This window comes from Peromyscus maniculatus, chromosome 21, assembly GCF_049852395.1.
Source record: "Peromyscus maniculatus bairdii isolate BWxNUB_F1_BW_parent chromosome 21, HU_Pman_BW_mat_3.1, whole genome shotgun sequence".
Classification (NCBI taxonomy): Eukaryota; Metazoa; Chordata; class Mammalia; order Rodentia; family Cricetidae; genus Peromyscus; species Peromyscus maniculatus.
In genome coordinates this window covers 1,074,008-1,100,314 of record NC_134872.1, presented here as the reverse complement: position 1 = coordinate 1,100,314, position 26,307 = coordinate 1,074,008, and the positions used below count along the sequence as shown (strand labels likewise).

At 43.4% G+C, this 26,307-nt stretch overlaps 2 protein-coding genes across 2 annotated transcripts; both read right to left on the bottom strand.

Annotated features, from left to right (window-relative positions):
- Nucleotides 1-3,136: 3,136 nt before the first annotated feature.
- On the bottom strand, nt 3,137-5,374 carry LOC102905976 (H-2 class I histocompatibility antigen, Q10 alpha chain-like). Its single transcript, XM_076558051.1, has 4 exons — nt 5,302-5,374; nt 4,374-4,637; nt 3,871-4,209; nt 3,137-3,483 (listed from the first exon to the last, which is right to left on the bottom strand). Exons 1-4 carry the CDS (start codon nt 5,372-5,374, stop codon nt 3,137-3,139), a joined length of 1,023 nt encoding a protein of 340 aa, XP_076414166.1.
- A 15,562-nt stretch (nt 5,375-20,936) lies between these two features.
- LOC102905666 (H-2 class I histocompatibility antigen, Q10 alpha chain-like) lies at nt 20,937-25,188 on the bottom strand. The gene is made up of 6 exons (XM_076558086.1): nt 25,074-25,188; nt 24,574-24,843; nt 24,111-24,386; nt 23,149-23,424; nt 22,916-23,026; nt 20,937-21,556 (listed from the first exon to the last, which is right to left on the bottom strand). The coding sequence occupies exons 1-6, from the start codon at nt 25,156-25,158 to the stop codon at nt 21,513-21,515; spliced, it is 1,062 nt and encodes a 353-aa protein (XP_076414201.1). The 5' UTR covers nt 25,159-25,188; the 3' UTR covers nt 20,937-21,512.
- Nucleotides 25,189-26,307: the final 1,119 nt, after the last annotated feature.

The window sequence follows — 26,307 nt, the reverse complement described above, 5'->3', positions numbered from 1 at the left end:
TACTCTTATTCAAGATAGTTCCCGAAATCTTAGCCAGAGTAGTAAGACAGGGGGACCAGGACACCAGTAAAGGAAGAAATCAAATGATCTTTATTTGCAGATGACATGATCTTATATTTGAAAATACATAAAAATAACTTCAGCAAAGTATCAGGGAACAGAGTGAGGAAGATTAGGAAAACAATCTCATTCACAGTTGATATGAAACAGTACTAAATACCCAGGAATAAGCCTAAAGAGGTTAAAGACATCTATAAGTAAAGCTGTAAAACACCAAAGAACCCTGGACGTGGTGGCTTATTTGTAATCCAGTACTCAGAAGGACAACGCTTTGGGGCCAGTCTGGTGTACATAACTAACCAACCAACCAACCAAACAAACAAGCAAACAAAAACAGTTAAAGAAATGGAGGAAGACACAGGAAGATCCTTTGTGAGCACACAGATACATACTAGAAGATGTTCATGAATATATGGAATTAATATTCTGAATATGGCTGTAATACTGAAAATAATCTAGAAATTCAGTATAATTCCCACAAAAATTCCAATGGCATTCTTCAAAGAACTAGAAAAAGTAATGCTAAAGTTTATATGGAAGAACAAAAGACCTTGAATGGCCAAAGTAATTCTTGGCAGAAAGAGCAATGCTAGAATTATTACAGTACCTATCTCAAATTAACAAACCCAGCATGGTACAGGCACAGAAGCAGGCACATAGGCCAATGAAAGGGATAAAGGATGCAGAAATAATCCCTGCTTATAGCCACTTGATTTTCAACAATGGTGCCAAAAAATACATTGGAAAAACAAACTTGTTTGACAATTGGTGTAGAAAAATAACACTGCATTGCTATTACCCTGTTTAAATAAATCAATTTAAAATAGATCAAGATTTTAATGTAACACAAGATTCTGAAACTGCTAGAAGAAAACACTGGGAAAAACACTTCCAGATATATGAATAAGCCATATATCTAGAAGATCTATAGACCAGAAAGTCCCAGACTTTGCCATGCACTGGAGTCCTCTGGGTATCTCAACAAGATTCAGGAAGTCTGATGCAGAGCTGAAACTCTGTATTTATAATAGGCTTGAGACAGAGGCTGCTGGTCTTCAGATCACATAGAAAGAATGATGTAGATAAGGAACTACTAGGCTATGTATCCATTATATCTTGTTACATTAATGATTTCTGGAGCCAGATGTAGTAGTCCAAACCTATAATCCCCACACTCTAGATACTGAGGCAGAAAGATTGCTGGGACTTCAAGGTCAGCCTGGGTTTATGTATTAGTTACTTTTCTCACTGTGTGGCAGAAGCCTGACAGAAGTAACATAAGAATTTATTTTAGTTCATAACTTTAGAAAGTACAGACCCTCTTGGCATAGAAGTACGATAGAGCTCATGACATTTAGGGATATGTGGCTGGGACTTCTCACATCTCCACTGATCAGGAATCAGGTCAAATACTGGCTCTCTCAATGTTCCTGTTTTATTCAGTCTGGGATCCCTGGCCATGGATGGTACTGACCAAATTCAGGGTGGAGTTTTCCTCTTCAGTTCATCCTGTGTGGAAACCCCCTACAGTACATTTCAGATGCATTTCCTATGAGATTCTAAATCCAGTCCAGTTGATGATGAAGGTTAACTGTCACAGCTACACAGTGAGTTCAAAGCCTGCCTGGGATACAGTGTGAGACCCTGTGTCAGGAAAAAAAAAAATGAGTTCTGAGCTCCATGATCCACCATTGATATTATGAGTCTGGGAAGAGGCCTGGGTATTTTGGAACAATATTTGTGGAGAAGGGTGGACATTTAAAGAATTTTTAAGAGAAAATAAAGGTATAACATGCTGTCAATCCTGAGTTCTTATGCTGGCAGATTTTTTTCTCCCAGGGGGTATAGCCTCAGATGGAAGATTTAGGAAGCAATTTACACAACAAAAGTCTCTGGATGGTTATCTGAAAATTCTCTAAACTGGTTTCTTACTTCTTGGCAGAAATAATGGAATCCATATTCTTACTTAAACACAGATATTTTTATATGTGATATTGGGGCTTACTTGGTTTTGGGACAAGCCAAAGAATCAAGCTTGAGACATCATGCTAGAAACAGAACCCACAGTCCTATCAACACCAGGTTCCACACAAGATTCATGGGCACGCTGATCACACCACTGATGCCTGAGCGATGGTCTCTGTATCATGGAAAGCTTTCCCTGCTGCTCCTGGAAACTGTATGTGACAGTGTCACCCTTCCCAAAATGCATTCTCTGCAGTTCCAGTTTTTTCTTACCACCTTTTGCAGAGTTAAGGTCCAGCATGTGACCCTTCAGCTTGTGGAACTGAAGACTCCTGCTGTTCCCAACTGCAGGAATGTTTGGGAAAGTGATGGAGAGACTTGGGCTTTGCCTCCTCACTAGACTGTGAGTGGGGTGTTCCCTAATGTGCAGAGAGTTAAGTGTTGGGACATGTGGCCAAAGGCTGAAAGTAGAATGAGGAAAGTCAATTCCTGGAGACATTATCTGCACATAAACATATCATTCACATCTGTGGGAAGAAAAATGGCCAAGAGTACACAGTATTATGGGATCCTAGGAATCCTCTGATGGCTAGACTTTAGGCAAGTTTCTAAGTCTGGCTACAGATGTACAGCAGGGTCTGGAAATAAGAAGAGACTTGTGGGCAGGAAGAGGACCAAAACGCCCCCATAAAGCTGTCCCATTAGCTGGCATTTCTCTGATTCTTCACTGATAAGAGTCTCCAGAATCATCAATATGAAATTTCTGTCCTTTCTTCTCACAAGTGCTTTACAAAAAGCTAGTGTGAATACACATGGTCCCAGATTGCGTAAGCATGCACATGTGTGCCTTGTAGTAATAAAACATGAAACAGGCACATTTTAGCTAGGGATTGGAATTTCCCAGCAGAAACCCTCAGAAAACAACCCCTTCCCTACCTCTGCTCCTCTTCCTCATCACAACGGCAGCCACTGCTCCAGTAACCACAACCCCAAGGAGAATCAGACCTGCAGTGATTCCCACGATGGGGATGGTGGGCTGAGGTGTCCTCTCTAGGAAGGAAGGAAGAATGAAGGCCTGATGCAGCTTTCTTCAGAATGGATTCTAGTTTTTCTAGCAACAGGTTCCATGCTTATTCTCCTCCTTACCCCATTTCAGAGTGAGAGGCTTGGGCAGTCCCTCATGGTGCACATGGCATGTGTATCTCTGCTCCTCCCCAGAAGGCACCGCCACAGCTGCCCACTTCTGGAAAGTTCCATCCCCTGAAGGTCTGGTCTCCACCAGCTCCATGTCCTGATTCAGGTCCTCCCCATCTGTCTGCCAGGTCAGGGTGATCTCCGAAGGATAGAAGCCCAGAGCCCAGCACCTCAGGGTGACATCTCCTTCAGGTCTGGGGTGATGGGTCACATGTGCCTTTGGGGGATCTGAGGAAGAATTGGAAAGTTCACACATTTTGTGTTCTTACTAAGATAATGCAGTTGTACTCATGTGACCATCCTGGCAGTGCGCAGGAGAACTCGGGTGGAGGAGGAGTACAAACTGGGACAGCAGCCCAGCTTCAGGCATCTGGAAATTTATTCCTTGGCAAATTCTAGAATGAGGTTACACCAGCCCAGGAGACTCCAGGTCTTCCACTGGCAAAAATGGACTTGGGATCCCCACTGGGTGGGGCTGAGAGACTTAGCATCACCAGAGACTCCAAAACATTGGACACCCAGAAGCACTTCCCCTTCCCAATGACAAAGAGAGATGCAATATTCCAGCTGATCCCATTTTCCTCTTTCCTCGAGAAACTTGAGCCCCAGTCCAAGGGCAGTGCCCCTTTGGCCCCTTTGACTCCATTGTACCTGTGCGCAACAGTATATCCTTGCCCATCTTCAGGTGTCTGAGGAGGGTCTGCACGCACTCCACCTCAAGGTAAGCCCCGAGGAACTCTGCCGGAATAGAATTCTTCCACTTTTGCAGGGTTATCTGAGGCGCTGAGTCAGCCACCCTCCACATTTTCAGGTCCTCGTTCAGGGCTACGTAATCCTGGCCATCATAGGCATGCCGACTGTACCCTCGGAGGAAGCGCCGGTCCGGCCCGATGGTGCAGCCAGTCAAGCACTGTAAAGTGTGAGAAACTGGCCCCGCCCCCGCAGTTAGCTCTTTCCACCTTGCCCGGACCCATGGGATGGGATTTGGACCTAATCTGAACCACAGAAACGTAGTCACAGTCCTCAAATCCCGAGTTGAGGATCTCCGTGTGTCCTACAACTTCAAGGCTAAATCTAGGTCCCAGGGACCCCGAGAAACTAGAGCGGGTACTGGGACCTGGATGGGCTGTGATCTCTGACTCAGGGTCTCTCACCGTCCAGGCTCTGATTGTGTTCGTGGATGGCCACCTGTAGGAGCTCTCCAGCTTTGTGTTTGTTGACTCCCAGTGTCTCTTGCTCCCAACGCTTTGGCGATATCCGCTCCATCCACGGCACCCGTGCCTCCATTGTCTGATTTTGAGCATCACCATCGAAGTGTACAAACTGTATGTCGTCCACGTAGCCAACAAAGATGTACCGGGGCTCCCGGAGGCCAGGCCGGGACACAACGATGTCCAAATACTGTAGTGAGTGTGAGCCTGGGGACAGTGTGCATGATAAGAACCCAAGCCTCCTCCCTTCTCCAGGGACCCTGTGCAGAGAGGGGAGCAAGGTATGGGGATGGAGACCCTAGGGACAGAGGCTGCCCAGCCATAGGAACGTTGAAGCGCGATCCTAATCAGTCTTATTAATTAAAAACCTGGAGTCAAGTCAGATATTAGGGTGAAAGTTGAAAGATCAGAGAATCAGAGCAGCTGCCACTGGAAACTTCTTACCTCTACCAATCCTCAGATTGATTGGGGGGTTGGATATTCTGTCTCCACCCACCTTATATTCCTGTCTCCACCTCCTAGTGCTGGGACTAAAGGCATGACCACCACTCCAGCTCTGTTTTTGTTGTCGTTGTTTGTTTGTTTTTCTGACTGGTTCAATCTTGTGTAGCCCAGGGAGGCCTTGAACTCCTGATTTTCCTGCTTCCTCCTTCCAAGTGCTGGGATTAAAGGTGTGTGCCACCTCTGCCTGGCCTCTATAGTTAATTAGTGGCTCACTCTGCCCTCTGATCTCCAGGCAAGCTTTATTAGTCAGAACACAAACAAAATATCACACAACAGTACTTCCCAACTGCAGCACCTCCTCTACCCATCCAGGGGATCCTCACACTCCTCCCAGCAGAGGCCATTTCCTTCCAGATCCTGTACTCACGGGTTTGGGTCAGAGTTGGAGCCAGGGCAACCAGGAGCAGCAGGAGGGAGCCTCGGGGAGCTGGGGTTCCCATCCTTGGTGTTTCAAAGGCCTGGAGAAATTGGGTCCTTGTTCCTCTCTGTGGATTTTATAGCACTGGATGAGTGATGAGACCACGGTGACTCTGATTGGCTTTCTCCAGAATTTGGGCATACAATGGGAGAAAGAATACTTGTTTAAGGCAGAAGAACCTGGCAGCTGATACAGGAAGTGGGCTGGAGAAATGAAATCCAGGCCTGATGGAAATCCCCAACCCTGAAGGACAAAACCTGAGACCAGGGACCGTACCACCACCCCCTTCCTTCCTGTACCTTGTACTTTTTATCAGTTTCTGCTGTGCCAGTCAGAAAGGATCTCTATATGGCTTTACAAAATAGATCCTCAATAAGATTTTATGTAGGTTACAGCGATCGGCATTTACCATTGTAAAAAAGTAAAATATAGGCCATATGATAGTTTGAATAAGAATGGCCTCCATAGGCTCATATATTTGCTTAATCATCAAGAAATAGCACTACTTGAGAAGGATTAGAGGGCATGGCCTTGTTGGAGTAGAGATGGCCTTGTTGAAGGATGTGTCACTGATGATGAGCTTTGGGGTTTCAAAAGACCAAGCCAGGCCTAATGGCTAACCCTTCCTGTTGCCTGTGTATCCAGATGTAGAATTCTCAGCTACCTCTCCACCACATCTGCAGGCATGCAGCCATGCTTTCTGCTATGATGATAATAGACTAAATCTCTGAAACTGTAAACCAGCCCCAATTAAATGCTTTCCTTTTTAAGAGTTGCTGTGGTCATGATGTCTCTTCAGGGCAACAGAACACACATTAAGACAGGCTGGGTGTGGTGGTCCAGGACTGTAACCACAATACTTGGGAGTCAGAGACAAGAAGCTTGTCACAGTTCCAAGCCAGCCTGTGGTACACCCTGTCTCAAAAAAGGGAGGGGGTCAGGGAGATGAATCAACAGTTAAAGGCAATTGTTGCCAAATAGTAATACCTGAGTTGGATCCTAGGAACCCACATAAAAGAAGTAGAGAATGGATTCCTGCAAAGTTGTCCTCTGACCTCGAATGTACACTCTGGTGCAGGGGATCATGAAGTTGGCCTGGTCTAGCTGCCTTGAGAGGCATGCATCATAGGTTTTTCAGGTTAGAGTCCATGGCTCCTGAGGCACAATGTGCCTTTCTGTTCTCAAGGCACTCCCTCAGGCAGTGAAGCATTCAGGCCGATCTCTGTTCCTCTGTGTGTTCCCTTCAAAGTCAAGGAGGCATGGAAGGTTGACAGGACAATTGGTCTCAGACATTAATCTTGTGTACAGCTTGCAAACTTCATTGTATCCTGGCAACCACAACTGTACTGATCCTAGCAATTCATACTCTATTCTGCTTCTGATAATGGCATTAAAAGTCTAATTGCTCTCAAAAACTGTCACAGCCTCAGTCTTGCTGTGATTCCTCCAACCCAAGCCTGTTTAATTCCTGGACCAGGCATATCAGGTAACCTTGGCCCAGTAAGTAATCGAGGGCATTTATACTGGCTTATACTGTGGCATACTAGGATAGGTTTACACACACACACACACACACACACACACACACACACACACACAATGTAAAAAAAGAAGAAGAAAAAGAAACCACAAAAAGGAAAACAGAACAAAGTAAACAGTGCTGGGGATATAGTTCAGTTGGCAGAGTGCCTTCCTACCTTTCCCTAAGCCCTGGGTTCAATCCCAGCACCACACAAAGCCAAATATGATGACACATATCATATCTCACAGGATGTGATTCCCAAAGTATTGGATGTTTAAGAATATCATCTGTTCCAAGCTGGGCGATGGTGGTGCACACTTTTAATCCCAGCACCCAGGAAGCAAAGGCCAGCAGATCTCTGAGTTTAAGGCCAGCCTGGTCTACAGAGTGAGTTTCAGGACAGCCAGGGCTACACAGAGAGACCCTGTCTTGACAAAACAAACAAACAAACAAACAAAGGAATATCATTGGTTCCGCAGAAAATTGGAGGCTAGCCTGGGATACAGGAATCTGTGTCAAACAAAACAAACCAAACCCCAAATTTGCAAAACTCAAAACAACAGAAAGCTAAGTAGTTATCACTTTTTAAGATTTTTTTATTGTGTGTATTCATTGTATATAATGTGTTACCTGAGGACACTTTTTTCCAGTAGATAGTGTAGGTTGAACACATTACCCAGTACCTTCCCCTTCCTCCACCTTTTTGTAATTCTCCTTTGTTCCTTTTCATTTTCATTTCATATATACATTATGATTTTATCTACCTATATAGAATCTAGAAATCACAAATGATAGAAAATGTGATAATTTATCTTTCTGAAACTAGCTTAAATCACTTAACATAATTGTCTTCATTTGACTATTTTCTTGCAAGCTGTATACCTTTGTTATTCTCTATGTCTGAAAAAAATCCCTTTGTGTATATTTATATATCACATTTTCTTATACCTTCTAATTTGGACACTTGTGTTGGTTTCATAACTTAGCTACTGTGAATAATGCTGCAATAAATATTAGTGTGAAAGTGTCACTGTGATATGTTGACTTGGGGTCTTTCAGATAAATATCCAGGAGTGATGTAACTGGGTTCTATGGTATATGCATCTTTAGTTTAGTTTATTTTTGTTTCCTTTTTGAGACAATCTCATGTAGCCAGGCTGGCCTCAAGCATAGAACGACCTTGAGCTTCTTATCCTCTGTCACCACGTCCCCAAGTACTGAGATTATACCTGACTGAATTACTGTTTTATGCTGTTGTGGGTATAGATCCCGTGGCTTTCTGAATGCTAGGCAAGACTCCAAACAAACTACATCCTCAGCCTAGTTTACATACCTATCAGAACTATATATGCTCTCTTTATCCACATCCTAACCAGTATCTCATATATTTTACTTATCTATCTATCATCTATCTATCTATCTATCTATCTATCATCTATCTATCTATCTATCTATCTATCTATCTATCTATCTATCTATCTATCTATCTATCTATCTATCTCTATCTGTGTGTGTGAGAGAGAGACACACACACACTGAGAGAGAGAGAGAGAGAGAGAGAGAGAGAGAGAGAGAGAGAGAGAGAGAGAGAACCTTAGGTATCAGTCCTTACCTTCCACCTTGTTATAGACAGGGTCTCTTTTTGTTGTTCATAGATGCATAGGCTACCTGGGCATTTAACTTCCAGGTAATTTTCCTGCCTTCACCTTTCATCTCCCTGTAGGAGTGCTGGCATTGTGGGTGCTCTAGATTCTAAAGGCTTTTGTAACAAATGTAGTATGGGATTATGTTAGAAGTTAGTTTAGTGGGAAAATGAATATAGGTAAAAGATAAAGCAGGGTCCTCAGAGCATGGAAAATTGGAACAAGGAAGTGTCAACAACTAGGACTTAGGAGTTTTTCTTGAGAAGCCTTATAGACTGTGGTTTAGGTTAGTGATTAAGAAAAACAGCTGAGTCCCAGGAATCAGGCTTGAGTTCTTTTAATCTTTAATGTTGGGAGATGTGTTCACGGGTTTCAGTGTGCATTGTAGGTAAAAACAGAGCTTTAAATAATGACTTCATATAACTAGAAAACAAAGAATTGGATGGTTAATTAAGATAATTGAACAGGACTTTAAAATATGAAAAGTGAAACTAATAGCCTGTTTTTCTGGCAATTATAAAAACTACTGCCTATGTAAACAGTTACGGCTGAAAGGCTCCTGATTCGTGAGAAGTCTAAAAGATAAATGTTTAACTGAGAGTGGGTTTCTCAGAAAATCTGTAAAGATGTGGTTAAGAAATGTGTTGGGGTTGAGTTGTTCCAGAAATTTTTTTTTACAGTGATTACATAGTTAATTGTACAACTTTTGGTTATGGGGGAAATCCTCTTTGTAATGAGGTGTGGGGAATATAAAAAGGATGTTTGAAAAACAAAGAAGGAGATGATAGAAAGAAGATAGAGAACCTGAAGAGGGGTGTGTGTGTGTGTGTGTGTGTGTGTGTGTGTGTGTGTGTGTGTGTGTGTTCCTTTTTGGCTGGCCCCAGAGAATGAAGTTTCACTCCCTCAGATAGAAAAGTCAGTTGTGTGATTAGTCCATCTACTCCATGGCTCCCTTTCAATTCCTGAGCTGCTGAGGGCTGGCCCTTACAGCAGCAGTTACATGGGATCCAATTTCTGAGTTTTAGGCAGTATTTCCTAGGCAACTGGAGTTCTGTTAAAAAATTCCTGAGCCAGGCCTGGTGGTACACACCTTTAATCCCATCACTCAGGAGGCAGAGGCAGGTAGATCTCTGAGTTCTCAGCCAACCTGGTCTACAGAGTGAGTTCCAGGACAGCTAGGGCTACACAGAGAAATCCTGTCCAAAAAAAGTCTTGCCTTTTTCTTTCTTTCTTTCTTTCTTTCTTTCTTTCTTTCTTTCTTTCTTTCTTTCTTTCTTTCTTTCTTTCTTTCTTTCTTTCTTTCTTTCTTTCTTTCTCTCTCTCTCTCTCTCTCTCTCTCTCTCTCTTTTTCTTCCTTCCTTCCTTCCTTCCTTCCTTCCTTCCTTCCTTCCTTCCTTCCTTCCTTCCTTCCTTCCTTCGTCCTTGCATATCTGTATCTTGAAGTATTTTCCCTCTAACAGCTTCAGTTTGGGATCTTACATTAAAGTATTTGATCTGTTTGATTCATTTACAGTTGCTTTTTATACTAAGAGACAGTGATCTAGTTTTATCCTTCTACATGTAGATAGCCGGTTTTCTTGGCACTATCTGTTGAAGAGCCTGTCTTTTCTCCAGGATAGGTTTTTGGCATCTTTGTCCAGAAGCAACTGACTGTAGCAGTGTAGGTTTAATTGTTGTTGTTGTCGTTGATGATGATGATGATGATGGTGATGATGGTGATGTAGATACGTGATGTATGTAGATGCACATGGTGCAATTGTGAAGGTCAGAGGATAACTTCACGGAGCCAGTTTTCTCCTTTCACCTTTACATGAGTTCTGTGGGTTGAACTCTTGTCTCCAGCTTTGATTGACAAAGGTACTTACCTTTACCCACTGAGCCATCTGACCAGTCCAAGACAGCTAGATCTGTCCAACAGTCATTTTCCTTGATACCAACATCTTAGAATGTAGCAGAATTCACTGCATATTTCCTACACCACCAAAGACACTGAAAAGATGTGACCTCAAGGGTTTTAATGGGGGAAATTCCACAGGGTCTATTTGAACGTCAAAGGAATTTATTCAGGGTTTAACTCACAACAAGAGTAATTGAGTTGGTTGCGGAATCCAGGAGGGTGTGGCACGGTCCAACGCGGTTCTCGGGAGAGCTCTGCCTTGATTCTCAGCACCAGCATCCAAGACCACAAGGTAGCGAAGCAGGGCGAGCACGTATGTACTCCTCGCAGGTCTTAAAGGGTCCCCGTCTAGGCCACGCCCCCGGGGGGGCGGGGCAGGTACCTAGCAGTTACCTGCTGCTTCACTAGGGTTGGTGCTTCAGGGTAAAGCACAGACAACCACCCCTACAGGGGTTGATTTAATGAAGTCAACTTTTATTGCTCAAAGAGGCACACACTTGTAATCTCAGCTCTTGGGAGGTGGAGGCAGGAAGATCAGGAGTTCAAGTCCAGTCTCAACTACATATGAAGTTTGAGGCCAGCCTAGCTACATGAGACTCTCCCAGATGAAGAAACACACAGAAAATACATTTTTAATTTGAAACTGCTTTTTTTTAAATCTTGCTACTAATTAGTGGAGGGTGTGTGTGATTAGTAACTGCTATTATAATTCAGTTCCACAGCTTAACTCATGTCAAGATACCAACAGATTCACTCTGAAGCCCAGCACAATAACATGGCAAGCAAATTCTAGAAATATAAAGATAGTTTGAGATAATATATCCCATGAAAAGTGTCTTAGTGACTTCAAGAGGTCCATGGAACATGCTTCAACAACTGTTGTTCTGAGTCAGGTATGGCACTAGTCACTATTTCCAGCATTCAGGAGCCTGTAGCTGGGGGAATTGCTGTGAGTTGAGAACAACCCAGCATGTACACAAGCTTCTATGCCCCTTTCTAGGGGATGGGAGTGGGAAGAACACAGGATGTTTGGCAACAGTAAACTATTTTTAGAGGAACTCCGTGAGCTTAGAGAACTACAACTGACATGGGACAAAGTCTCTTGGACTCACAGGATGGATCCATTTGTAAATGGTTTGAAAATTATTTTCTTTGGAACTCTGAATAGGATTTAAGTAGATGACAAAAGTCTGTCTATGATACTGACAGGCTTTCTGCCATATAAGACAGTTAAGCTGAATTCAAGACCAGTTTGGTCTGTATAGAGAAGGAGGAAAAATCAGAGTGACCCATGAAGGAAGAACTTAAGGTGAGTACTTAAAAGTTTCATCTCTTTCTTATGAGAGAGGCTTAAAATAAAAACAATATGTGAAGGAAGTAGATAGAATAGGTTCCTGATCCATGATCCTGGAAATGTCTGTCTACTTCACGTGTGCTGTCTCCGCTGTTTGGGAACTGGCCCTGGCAATCTTTAAAGTCACCTATAGGGATGGCCCAACAATTGTCCTGATTTAGTTTGCCTTGAGATATGTCAGTCGAGATTTTCTCTCTCTAAACATAAATCAGAGCGAAATGACAAGTAACAGAACGTAAAAGAAAGATGTGGAGAGGCGGTGCTGTAAACCAGGGCACATTGCTGTGAGGATATACAAAGAACTATGGCACTTAAACTTTATGTAAGTCAAATTTTATTTCTGGATTCAATCTCCTTGTTCCTTTATTGATGAGATTGGGTTTATTAGGAGAGGAAGTGGAAACAGAGATATTGTTGAAAGGGGGAATTTATCACAGGTCCCCTCTGCATCTTTCCCCTAAAGGGAAAGGTCTGTCTTTTCCAGGCCATATCTGTGGGTTCTGTGGTCAGTGGCAGTCCAGCCTCACATGAGTGTAAAGCCCAGGCTTCCTGTAAGACATCATTCTCTTCAGAGGGTTTTAAATCTAGACAGACTTTCACACAGGAAAGAAAGACTGGGGAGCTGGCTCAGTGGGTACAGTGAGTGCTGAACAATTATGAGAACTTGAATTTAGGACCACAGTGTCTACATAAAATCCAGGCATGGCAGTGTGTGTTTGTAATTCCAGGACAAGTGAGCTAACATAACACTGAAAATTTCAAACTTTAAATTCTAAACACTGAAAATTTTAAATTTAGAATTGCTGTAACTGACAGGAGGAAAAGCAGTCATGTCAGTAATTGAGAGAGTAGTCTGAACTGAAGAAGAAGGTTTGGGAGATGGTATTCAATGATATCTGAAATCTTGGAGATGAGTGAAATCATAAAGGAAGTGATTAGCTGTTGAAAAGAAAGGGAGCAAGGACTGAATGCTGGCCCAGTGTTCAATCCGCTCATCAGAGCACACACCTGAAGTAGAATGCACGGCTCTAGGGCTGTGTCTAGAAGGTCCATAGACCCGAGACCTGGCTATGCATAGGAGTCCCCTGGACATCTCAGCAAGATTCAGGAGCTATGGTGCAGAGCCTAAGTTCTCTGAATTTATAACAAAGTTGGTACAGAAGCTGATGGTGTCACACAGCAGTCAGTATGTAGACACAGCCCCAAGGCAATGCATCATCCTCACTTACAGCCTCATTCCTAGGCCGGCTGTGATAGCTCATGCCTCCACACCCACAGAAATGGGACAAAAGGTCCATCTAGGTTTCTGTATTACTTTTCTCATTATTATGACAAAAATGCCTGACGGGTGCAACTTAAAAGGAGGATTTTTTTTCGTGATTTGAGAGGGTACCACCCACCATGACAGAGAAAGCATGGTTGAGTTCAGGACAGCTGGAGCATGTGGCTGGGGCTTGTTGTGTCTCAGAGGATAATGAAGCAGAGAGTGGGATACTGCTCCTCATCTGGCTTTCTCCTTTCCCCAGATCAAAGGATGGTGCCATACACACTCAGGGTGGGTCTTCCCACCTCAGGTAATCCTCACAAGAAAGATCCTCACAGACACCCAGATTTGCATCTCCTAAGGGATTCTAAATCCAGTCATGCTGACAAGAGTAACCATCACAGCTACATAGTGGGTTCAAAGTCAGTATGGGGGCAGGGGGAGCTAGGCATAGTGGTGCATGCCTTTAATCCCAGCACTCAGGAGTCAGAGGCAGATGGATCTCTGTGAGTTAGAGGCCAGCCTGATCTACATAGTGAATCCCAGGGCAGATGGAGATACATAGTAAGACCCTATCTTGGAAAAAATAAGTAAATAAAATAATAAAAAAAATAAAAGGGCAGGGAGCAAGTCTTGGACTCCATGATTTGTAATCTAAATGATGGATCTAGAAAGAGGCTTGAATATTTTTGAACAAGATTGGAGGCCACTGATGTTAATAGTAAGTACAGGCAATATAATGGTAAAAAGGTCCTATATGGATATATATTTTTTTTAATTTATTTATTTGTTGGTTTGTTTGTTTTTGCCTGAGAAGGAAAGGGAGGGCAAATATCATTAGTGCTGAGTTGTGATGCTGAGGGAAACATACTGTTTTCTCTTCCACTGGGTTTAGCTTCAGATGAGAGATACTGCAAGCAATTTACACAAGGAAATTCCCTCAATGGTTGCTATCTGAAAATTTCCTAGACTGATTTCTCCTTGATGCAAATGACTTGATGGGGCAAGGGAATCTCAGTTTACAAAGAAGGAGTAAATGTATATTTATATAAAGTGACACAAGATGATGGGAGAATTTGTCATAGGCCTTGTTGACAGTGGTCTACTGACATACAGATGCTGTGTCTTATGGAGTTACAAGGAATCAGACAATCATGAAGTGTTAGGGACAAGGACAGAACCCCTAGTTAATGGAAAAATACAGACCCCCAATAAGACAGGGAACTAGAACATCTTGCAGTCAGGTTGCCTAGGGACAGAGCCCTTGGCTTTTTCACCCTGTCAACATCCAGCATAAACATCCTACACAAACATCCTGCAGCTGCTTTAGCTTGCCCCACCCTATGCAGATAACAGCTTCCTGCTCCCCTGCACCCGACAGGGACTATATAAACCCTCCTGGAACAAAATAAAGTTGCACCTTGATCAGAATCTTGTCTTGGTGTATTCCTTTGTGTCTCCTGTCCCTATCATTCCATCCTTAGGGTGGTTGAGTTCCCGTTGAAGCCCTGCTGGCCTGGGCAATGAAGAACATCAGAGTGAATATAGATTCTAGTATAAGTAAGAGGCTTTGTCAATTAGGGTGGTGTGGTGGTTTGAATAAAAATGGCCTCCATAGGCCCAGAGGGAGTGTGTGGCCTATTAGGAGGTGTGGCCTTGTTGGATTAGGTGTGGCCTGGCTGGAGGAAGTGTGTCACTGTGGGGACAGGCTTTGAGGTCTCAGACACTCAATAAAGGCCTAGTGGCTCAGTCTTTTCCTGCTGCCTGTGGATCAAAATAAAGAACTCTCGGCTCACATCTGCCTACATGCAACCATGATTTCTGTCATGAAGATAATGGACTAAACCTCTGGAACTCTAAGCCAGCCCCAATTAAATGTTTTCCTTTAGAAGAGTTTCCTTGGTCATGGTGTCTCTTCACAGCAATAGAAACCCTAACTAAGGCAGGTGGCAGCTGATACCACTGCACTGGAGCATTGGGGCATGTCTGCCGTAAGAGGATCCAATCAGCATGAAACATGCACTGGATAGATCAGAGAGACAAAGGGCTGCTTGACTTCTGAATCCTAGAGCTTGGTGAAACTTCTGTGAGATATCATTCCTTTAGAGAGTTTGGAATCTAGATAGAATTTCATGAAGGAAAGAAAGTAGGAAATATGTGGTTGAAGAGATGACTCCATAGTTAAGAGTGAATGCTACTTTTACAGAAGCTGGGGGTTCTGTTCTCAGCCCCCACATTGGGTGCCTCATACCCACATGGAACCCATTTTCAGGAATCCAGCTCCTATGGACTCCATGGGTACCTGCACTCACGTTCAAAAACTCCACAAAGAATAACACATGACTAAAAATAAAAATGAACATAATTCTTTTTTTAAAGAATAAAGTAGGAAGTTTGAGGTTTGGTCTGAGGTTATTGAACAGAAGAAGCACTTCCTTATTATATTACACAGTGACATTAAAGAAATTTGCTTGTGATTCAGAAACTAAAAAGACCTGGTATATTAAGTGGGCCTGATGAGGGGGTTGTTTTTTGAAACATCCCTAGCTACTCTGAAACTCACTATTTAGACCAGGCAGTGTAGCATGAATCTTAGAGTCTTATTAATAAAAAACAAACCCAGGGCCAGTTATTGGGGTGAATGCTGGAAGATTAGAGAAGCAGAACAAGCCACAGCTACCTCACCCCGCCAGTTCCTCAGCTGATCCTATTTCCTCAGACTGGAAGTCTCTGAGTCCTTATCCAAATGAATCTCAGCTGAACTGCTTCTCGAAAGCCTGAATACTTAACCAGCTAAAAGCTTCTCGTTTCTGGTCTTCAAGCCTTAAATACCTTTCTGCTTTCTGCCATCACTCCCTGGGATTAAAGGCGTGTGTCACCATGCCTGGCTGTTTCCAATGTGGCCTTGAACTCACAGAGATCCAGACAGATTTCTGCCTCTGGAATGCTAGGATTAAAGGTGTGTGTGCTACCACTGCCTATCCTCTATGTTTAATATTGTGGCTGTTCTGTTCTCTGACTCCAGATAAATTTATTAGGGTACACAATATTTTGGGGAACACAATACCACCACAAGGCAGACCTGCCTCTGACTCCTGAGTTCTGGGATTAAAGGCATAGGCCATCACACTGACATGAAACAGGATTGTTCTTAACCTCTGTGCCATCCCACCAGCCCACCTGTGCACTTCTAATGTTTAAAGCTGAGCATCTTTTCTTTCCTTTCCAGTGAAAAGAAAAAAATTACAATGGAGAATGGCAATTCCAAATAAAACACAATGAGTTCTGCTGAGTCTCCCACTGAGGGGCAGTGCTGAAGTCATCATTATGAGAGAATTTTATTTGAAAAGTGTCATCTTAAACGAAAGGATAGCTGTTAAACATCACAATTAAACATGCTGAAGGAGAAGCCATGTTGTCACAAAATGTCCGCTTAACCCATCCAGACATCTCCGTTCCACCCTTTGCTGACCTTCTATGCCCTCTTTAAAATTTTTTATTAAACAAGAGAAAGTACACAGATTCATTTTAGTAAATGCTAACTGTTCATATTCACATAGAGACGGTGTAGTTTCTGAGCCCATTGTGCAGAAAGTAGGGAAAAAGCTAGAATTCCATGCAGTATTTTACAGGGGCAGAGCAACCCTCCAGCATCCAGCATAGTCAAAGAAGTTGATGGATTTCTTTCCCCACATAGAGCACAGTGGAGGTGTTGATTCCACAGTCTGGGACAAGAAGGGATAAAAATGAACTTAGAACAGAAAGATGGAGATTCTTTTTGCATTTTATTTTGCTCAAGGTATTTTCATAAAAATAAGTTGATGGGCTGGAGACATGGCTCAGAGGTTAAGAGCACTGGCTACCCTTCCAAAGTTCCTGAGTTCAACCACATGATGGCTCACAACCATCTGTAATGAGATCTGGTGCCCTCTTCTGGCCTTCAGGCATACATGCAGACAGAACTCTATATAAATAATAAATAAATAAATCTCTTTAAAAAAATAAGTTGAGAGCCGGGCGTGGTGGCGCACGCCTTTAATCCCAGCACTTGGGAGGCAGAGGCAGGTGGATCTCTGTGAGTTCGAGGCCAGCCTGGACTACCAAGTGAGCTCCAGGAAAGGCGCAAAGCTACACAGAGAAACCCTGTCTCGAAAAACTAAAAAAAAAAAAAAAAAAGGAATCTCAAAAATAGGCAAGTGAACACAAGAGGATCAGGGGAGAAATAACTACAAAATCACTTCCAGGGACTGTTGTTTACCATGGGGCTGGGAATTTGGTAATGTGCTTATCTTGCAAGCATGATATCTGGAGCTAAATTTCCCAGAGCCCGGGCTATGGTGGCATAGCTTGTAATTCCAGGACTGTAGAGATAGACACAGGTGGGTTCCTCAGACTCACGGCCAGCCAACCTTATCCAATTGGATAACTTCTGGCTGTTTAGAAATTCTGTCTTAAAAACAGGTAGAGTTTTTTTTTTTGTTTTGTTTTTTTTTTTTTGTTTTTTTATGGAGAATTAGTGTTCATTTCCCACTATTCTCCAAATCTAGTATAAATTTAACTGATGGCTCTGGGGCAGTTTCACACCTGATAATGCTAAAAATAAGAACCATGCAAAAATACAAGAACATATAGACTCACTGTTGAAGTCTACATCTAAAGATGAACTAACATCAATGTATCTCAAATCATTTCATAAAATAGAAACAATACTACCAAAAGCATTTTATAAGATGACCATTATCCTGATATCAAAACTGGGTAAAGACACAAAACAGAAAAATAGGCCAATTTCTTTGATGAACTTGGATGTGAACATTTTCAATACAATACTTGCAAGCAAAAGTCAATAGCACATTAAAATGTCATATAACATGACCAAATCAGCATCATTCCAGGGATGATACAAGGATGGCTCAAGATATTCGGTCAATAAATGTGATATGGCACATAGATGCAAGGACAGAAATCACAGGGTCACCTCAATGTACACAGAGGAGGTCTTTGACAAAGTTCACCATCTTTTGTGATAAACTGAAACCCTGAAGAAACTAGGAATAAAAAGAATGTATTTCAACGTAATAAATGCTCTATATAAGAAAATTCTATCCAGCATTATACTAAATGGGGGAAACAGCATTTCCTCTAAAATTAAGATGAGACAAAGGGTGTTTATTTTCTCCACTCCTATTTAATATAGTTCTTGATGTCTTAAGAGCCATAAAGCAAGAGAAAGAAAGAAAATGGACACAAGACGTAAATCAAGAAGTTAAATGATCTTTATTTGTAAGTGATATGATCCTATGTTTGAAATCAAACATAATTTCAGCAAAGTAGCAGGATATAAAGCCCCATATAACAGCCAGCAGCTTTTCAATATAACAACAACTAACATGGTGATGAATATCAGGAAAAGAATTCCACCCATAATTGCTTCAAAAAAAAAAAAAAACAACTAAATACCTAGGAATATAGATAAAGAGATTAAAGACATCTTATCTTAAAGCTCTAAAACATCAAATAAGGCAGGGCATGAGGACTTACATCTGTAACCCAACACTCGGCAGAAAAAGGAGAATTGCTTCAACTTTGGGGCCAACCTGGTTTACATAGTTAGACTTTGTCTCAAAAACCAAAACTAATTAGCCAACCAAACAAAAAAGAAATAAAATACACTAAAAGATATAGAAAGGCCCCTATACTCATAAATAGGCAAAATTAATATTGCAAATATGGCTATATTCCTGAAATAAATCTAGAAATTAAGTGCAATTCCCAATGTCATTTTTTTTTTTTAAGATTTATTTATTTATGTATACAGTGTTCTGTCTGCACATATCCCTGCAGGCCAGAAGAGGGCACCAGATCTCATTACAGATGGTTGTGAGCCACCATGTGGTTGCTGGGAATCTCTCCAGCCCCCCCCCCCCCCCCCCCCCCCCCCCCCCCCCCCCGCCAATGTCATTCTTTAAGGAACTAGAAAAAATTCTAAATGTACATGGATGCAGAAAAATCCCCTAAAGGCCAAAGTAGTTCTTAGCGGGAAGAACAACACTAGAAGTGTTAAAATCCTGATTGCAGACTCCATTACAGAGAAATGATTTTAAAAAAGAAGAAGTAAAAACATGGTACTGGCACAGAAATAGACACAGACCAATGGAATAGAGTAGAGGACTCATGTAATCTATAGCTACAGTGTTAGAACTACCCACATTCCATAACCAGGCGCTCCCTCATCCCCCACCCAGCCTTCAAACGCTCAGCACAAGCATCACTGTCATCACAATGGGACACATTTCCACCGTACAATGGTCCCAAATGCTCATGCTCCATACCCCCATAAGCTTGGAGCCATCATCCCTTCCTCTCTCTTTCTCCTCGTCCCTCTCTGCCTCGCTCTCACATACCCACTCAGAGGCAGCCTTTTTGACTCCTCTCCCAGTAAATTCCCTGTGTGAGGTCTATTGCATGGTGTGATTTTTGTGGTATTTCTTGGCCCTCCAATACCACAAAAACCCTTAATACAGTTATTTTATTTTCAACCTTAATGCCTAAAACATACATTGGTGAAAAAAGGAAAACCCAATGAACAAATGGTGTGGGGAAAACTTGATATCCCCATGTAGAAGAACAAAACTGCATCTCTATCTCTCATCCTGTAGAAAAGTAGCATCTCAAACATCGTAGATGTAATATGAAACTCTAAATTCTTCTAGAGGGAAACCCTATTGATATATGCATAGATCAGGACTTTTGGAAAAGGATTTATGGCTCAAGAAACAATACCGAGTTGACAAATGGTATTGCATGAAATTAAAAAGCTTCTGCCCAGCAAACAAAACAATTAGATAGTAAAAAGACAGTCTAAGGAAAGAGAGAAAATATTTACCCCTTATAAATCTGAAAGAGGATTAATGTCTACAATATATAAATAATTCAAAAACAACAAAACCAAGAGCCAGGTGTTGGGGTGCACACCTGGAAGCCTAGGAACTGGCAAGCAGACACATGAGACTACAAGTTCAGCTCCATAGACTATGTTTCACAAACAAACAAACAAAGGATCATTCTGGTTGAGAACTGGATGAATTTATGGGAATCAAGCAAGACAATGGAGGAAGCAATTGGAAATTCATTTAGTAGTTTAGGCAAGGGACACAGGTTGCTTTCCCTTAAGGTGTGAGCAGGGAAAGCAGTGCAAAGAAATGGAAATTTAAATTCATTTAAAACATTTACATTATAATATTTCCTATTGGATTAAATCTGGGCTACAAACTAAAGTAAAGATGATACCAAAAATTTAGGACTGTACAAGTAGAAGAATAGATTTGCTGTTTGCAGACAGGGAATCGCACATAAAGCAACCAGATTGACTGGGGACAGAAAAGCCTGGAGGTGAGACTTGTCTGGGCTGGAGAAATTTATTTGGGAGGTGGTCTTAAAAAGCATTTAAAATCTTGGAAGTGAATAAAATCATCAAAAGGATTATTAATTGTAGACAAGAAAGAGAACAGGACTGAAATAGTGCTCAGTGGTCTCATTAGAGAACACACCTTGAACACAGACTGTGCAGCTCTAGGCATGTGTCTAGAAGGCTGGTAGACCAGGGAGTCCCAGACTTTCCTGTGCACAGGAATCCTCTGGACATCTCAGCAAGATTCAGAAAAAGTCAGGCTTGATGACACAGGCTTTTAATCCCAGCACTCTGGGCAGAGACAGTTGCCTCCTCTCATAGGATCTCTCTGAGTTTAAGGCCAGCATGGTCTACATGTACAGGTAGTTCCAGGCCAGTCAAGGCTACATAGTGACACTGTTTCAACAAACAAACAAAATGAAACAAAACCCTAGAAACAAAAACAAAATAAAAGACTTGGGAAATCTGTGAAGACACAAGAATCTCTGTATTTATAACAAGTGGTGCAGAGGCAGCTGTTATTCAGATCATGGAGCTGCAAGGAATGTAGACAAGGAGCTCCTAGGCCTCCTAGATCCATCAGCCTCACTTGTGGCACGTTACATAAATAATTCCTGCTGCCAGGTATGGTGGTTCATATATGTAATTCTAACTCTCCAGGATGGGGAAAGAGGATTGCAGGTATTTCAAAGCCATATGGATTTTTTTATTAATAACTTTTTTAAATTGTGTGACAAAAAAAAAAAAACAGCAGAAGCAACTTAAAGGAAGAAAGATTTATTCTGATTCATGATTTCAGAAGGTTCAGTCAATCTCAGCATAAGGTGTGATGGAGTAAATGGCAGCAGGGGCATGTGGCTGGGATTCCTCCAACTTCAGTAGATCAGGAAGCATCATGGAGGCATCCTCACATCTGGCTTTGTCCTGTTCTTCATTTTATCCTTGGGCCCCAGCATTGGTCTTCCATCCTTAATTAATCTCTGGAAACACTCCTTCAGATGTGACCAGAACTGAATCACCAAGGAGATTCTAATCCAGTCAAGTTGGTGATGAAGATTAACCATCACAGCTACATAGTGATTCCCAAGCCAGCCTGGGACACAGTGTGAGATGCTGTTAACAGAGAAACAGAAAAGGGAAGTGTGAGTCCTGGGCTACATTCTGAGCAATATAAATGAGGGATCTGGAAAGAGTCCTGAGTATTTTGGAACAGGATTTATGGCCACTGATGTTAGTGGTGAGAACAACATCCATGATGGAAAAGGGTGTTATGCAGGCATTCCATTTTGGGGAGGGGTTGAGAAAGAGAAGGGAGAATATACATTATCAGTCCTGAGTTGTCATGTCAACAGATATATATTATTTTCTCTCCCATTAGGTGTAGACTCAGATAGAAAATACAGTAAGAAAATAGATAGAAAATAAGTAATTACAGAGTCTCTGACTGGCTGCTATCTGAAAATTCCCTAGGCTAATTTCTTACTTTTAAGGATTAATAATGGAATACAAATTCTTATCATTTTAAAACAAAGGAATTTAATATATGATATTGCACAGTTGGTGATTATTTTGTTTTGGAAAAAGCCATGAACCAAATCTGAGGCTTCATAGCTGGGAACAGAACTGACAAGCCCATCAATATCACGTCCCACAAGGATCCACTGAGTACAGGAATCACTGATAGTCTGGAGCTGGTCTCTGTGGGACAGATTTCCTGCCACTCATGGGAACTGGATGTGCCAATGTCACTCCAGCCAAATTCATTTATGTAGTTCCAGCTTTTCCTTATCACCATGTGCTGAGTCAATGTGCAGCATGTGGTCATTCAGCTGGTGGAGCCGAGGACTACCATGTGGTGCCCAGCTGCAGGAATGTTAGGAAAGTGACAGAGGGACTTGCTCTCTGTCTCCTTTCTGTACACCTACTAGTTGTTCCCTTAATGTGTAAGAAGAGTTCAAGAGCTGGGACAAGATAGTAAAAGGTGGAAATACAATGATGAAAGTAGATTCCTGGAAAAGTTACCTGAGTAACTAAATCAGAGGAAATAAAAAGACTGACAGAGATCCAGGGTAATGATGCTCTAGAGTACCTCCATAGCCCATACTTTAAAAAGTAATAGCACAGATGGGCATGGTGGCACACAACTTTAATCCTAGCACTTGGGAGGCAAAGACAGGTGGATCTCTGAGTTTGAGGCTAGCCTGGTCTGGATAGTGGGTTCCAGGACAGCCAGGGCTATACTTTGTCTTTAAAGCAAAACAAACAAAAAGAGAGAGAGAGAGAGAGAGAGAGAGAGAGAGAGAGAGAGAGAGAGAGAGAGAGAGAGAGAGAAACACGGCTAGTCCACTGAGTCTCAGGTTAGGTGAACACTCACACACAGGTGTGTCTCATAGTAACAAAACAGGACATTAGCACATTTCCATCTAGGGCTTCAACTCATGGAAAACCCTCAGACACCAATCCCTTCCCTACCTGAACTTTTCTTCTTCATCATCACAAGGGCAGCCACAGCTCCAGTGACCACAACTCCAAGGAGAACCACACCAACAGTCATCCCAATTGTGGGCCAAGAAGGTGGTGGCTCTGGGAAGACAGAGTAGAGTTGAGGGGCCCTAACCCCCAGCTCAGCACTGATCCCACTCAGGGTCTCCAGAAGGTCACCTGTTTTCCTTGACAACAGGCTCTGTTCTCTCACCCCTCCTTACCCCATCTCAGGGTGAGGGGCTCAGGCAGCCCCTGATGCTGCACATGGCACGTGTATCTCTGCTCCTCTCCAGAAGGTACTACCAGAGCTGCCCACTTCTGGAAGGTTCCATCGCCTGCAGGCCTGGTGTCCACAAGTTCCATGTCCTGGGTCAGATCCTCCCCATCCTTCTGCCAGGTCAGGGTGATGTCAGCAGGGTAGAAGCCCAGGGCCCAGCACCTCAGGGTGACACCACCTTCAGGTCTGGGGTGATGGGCTACACGTGCCTTTGGGGGGTCTGAGAAGAGTTGGAAAATCAACTAAGGGATTTAAGCGATATTCATGTGTCAATCCTGGCAATGCACAGGAGAATCCAAGAACATCAAATATGTGTGTGTGTGTGTGTGTGTGTGTGTGTGTGTGTGTGTGTGTGTGTGTGTGCTGGGGTGGGGGGTGTGGTGGGGGGTGGGGTAGGGGGGCATGGGGGGCACGAGGGGTATTGAGGGAGGGGGGGACATGAGCAAACTCCACACAAGTTGTCTACACTCAGACACTAGTATAATATATTTCTTGGAAAAGGAAGATTCCCAAGTTCCCCACCATGAAAAGGGGATTTCTGGTTCTGACTTGGGTGGTGAGATGAGAGACTCATATCACCTGAGTCAGACCTCCAAAGACATTGGGTGTGGGCAGAGAACTCAGCCTCTGGGAGGCTATGGTTCACAATGGGCTGCAGACTGAACGGGGCTGCTGTTGGTTACTTCAGGGATCTTTTCTATCCCAAGAGACCTTAAACTGTCCTGAGGGAAGGGTGAGTCTTGGGAGAGTCACTCTGACATTTTGTCAGGAAAACCAGGCACACTCCTTCCCCATCTGATACTAGAGAGAGCTACAGTATTTTCAGCTAGTCCCATTTTCCTCCCTCCATGGAGGCATGCGCCCTACTCCGAGTGCACATGGAGGAATTGCTTCTCAGCCCCTTACCTGAGCGCTGCAGAGTCTCCTTCCCTAGCTCCAAATGCCGGAGTAGCCAAGCAATGCACCCGCCCTCGAAGAAGTTTCTCCAGCCCTCTGCTATATTTTTTTTCTCCCACTGTCGCTGGATGATCTGAGCCGTCTTGTCTACCGCAGTCCAAGTTCTCAGGTCCTCGTTCAGGCGTAAGAAATCACGGCCTTCAAAGGCATGTCTATAGTGCCCACGGAGGAAGAGTCCGTTCGGACCCACGTCGCAACCAACTAAACACTGGAAGGTATGAGAGGCTGCCGCCGCCCCTAAAGTCAGCCGGGTCTCAGGGCCCAGCCCACCCACAGAACCGGAAACTGGGTCTCAGTCGGATGCTCTCGGGATCCAGGGTCTCTGCGGACCCCTCAGCCTCGGACCGAACCTAGGACCTGACACCCGGGGCGACTTAGGCCAGTCCGTGGGGGACATGTAAGGATTACTCACCGTTAGCACTCTGGTTATAAATCTGGATTGCAGATCGCACGTTTTCTTGGGCCGTGTGTGAATAGTGCTCCAGACCCTTTCTTACCCCCTCCCAATAATCACGCCCTATCTCCTTTGCCCATGGCACGCGCGGCTCCAGTTTAGTAGCCAATTTACTGTTGAAACGCAGAATTTGCGTGTCGTCCACATAGCCAGCGATGAAGACTTTGGGATCTCGGAGATCCATTGGAGAAGTGGTCGTGGTTACGAAATACCGCAGCAAGTGTGACCCTGGGGGCGGTGCTCAGTGAGACCCCGACCCTCCTACCGGGACCCTGAGCAGGGAAGGGGAGCCGGAAGGGGAGCAGGGCGCAGGGCACAGGGCTCGGGCACGGGGGTGGGTTGGGGGAGGGAGCGGGAGAGTCTGGGTGGGTGATGAGAAAGGGCCTTTGGGATGCTGCCCTAGCCGGGCGCCTTTGCTCCCCCAGGCAGAGGCCCTTTCCTTCCTGACCCACACTCACCAGCGCCACTATGGGTCTTGGTCTGCATCAGAGGCAGGAGTATTGAGAGCAGCAGGAGGGTGGGGCGCTGCACTGCAGCCCCCATCCTTGGTGTCTGGAAAACCTGGAGGGATTGAGACTTTGTTCCTCTCTGGGAAATTTTATAGAGTCGTAGTTTGTGGGGAGAGACCACAGTGACTGTGAGTGGCTTTCTCCAGAATTTCGACTTGCAGTGGGAGTGAGAACACGTGTCCAGATGGAGGAAAGGGAGAGCTAACACTGGTTGAAGGCTACAGAAAGGAATTCCCGGGCCATGAGGGAATTCCCAACGTATGGCTTCCCTACCTCAAACACCTTGAAGGCAAAACTTCAGACCAGGGATTTATGGAGACCACTTCCTCCTGTAATTGGAGCTCTTTGAGTCCTGTCAGGAGGTGTGTTGAGATTCTGAATGTTTTGGTTTCAGGGTCTCTTATTTGTGCTTATACATTATTAAGTACCTCAAAGTTTGATGTAGGTTAATTCCCATTATATTTACCGTGTTAAAAGCTGCGCATGGTGACCGACATCTGTAATCCCAGCACTTAGGAGACTGTGCTGGGGCAAGAGATTTAGTATGAGTTTAAGCCAGCTCACCCTACGCGACACTGACATTAAAAAAAAAAGATTTATTTACGGGTGTGCGTGTGTGTGTGTGTGTGTGTGTGTGTGTGTGTGTGTGTGTGTAAACGTGCGAATGTAGGCCATGTGTGTGAGGATGTCATGGAGGTCAGAAGAGGAAGTCAAATTCCCTAGAACTGGAATCGCAGGTGTTTGTGAGCTGAAACATCTGCAGATGTTTGTGTGCTAGAAACTGAACTAGGGTCATCTACAAGATCAGGAAGCACTCTTAACCATGGAACCCTTCCATCAGTGCCTTTATACTTTGACTTTAAAAAAGATTTTTAAAATGTGAGACTGCCCTTATATTCTGCAAGTAAGTAGTGGTGAAGAATGTAATAACTTCTGGTTAGTTTTTCACAGCCCTGATTCAGACTAAGATGTCAACAGATGAACTCACTGTCAAGCACACTACAGTAAATATGGCAAGTAAATTTGAGAGGCATAAAAGTATTTTTGATGTTATACGCCTCATGAAAGTATCTAAGTAATTTCATGGGTTCCATCCAGCTTCAGATGATTTTGGTTTTTGTTGGTCTTGGAGACACAAGACTTATTTCCACCATTCAAGAGGCTGAGACAGGGGGGCTTCCAG

Bases quoted from the DNA above. Each gene is read 5' to 3' on its own strand.
- LOC102905666 (XM_076558086.1), bottom strand. From the start codon at position 25,158: ATGGGGGCTGCAGTGCAGCGCCCCACCCTCCTGCTGCTCTCAATACTC. The intron at 24,844-25,073 runs GTGAGTGTGGGT...CACCGCCCCCAG, and splicing joins CAAGACCCATAGTGGCGCTG to GGTCACACTTGCTGCGGTAT. The intron at 24,387-24,573 runs GTGAGTAATCCT...GGGCGGCGGCAG, and splicing joins TTATAACCAGAGTGCTAACG to CCTCTCATACCTTCCAGTGT.
- LOC102905976 (XM_076558051.1), bottom strand. From the start codon at position 5,374: ATGGGAACCCCAGCTCCCCGAGGCTCCCTCCTGCTGCTCCTGGTTGCC. The intron at 4,210-4,373 runs GTGAGAGACCCT...GGTTCAGATTAG, and splicing joins ACACAATCAGAGCCTGGACG to GTCCAAATCCCATCCCATGG. The intron at 3,484-3,870 runs GTACAATGGAGT...TATCTTAGTAAG, and splicing joins GGATATACTGTTGCGCACAG to AACACAAAATGTGTGAACTT.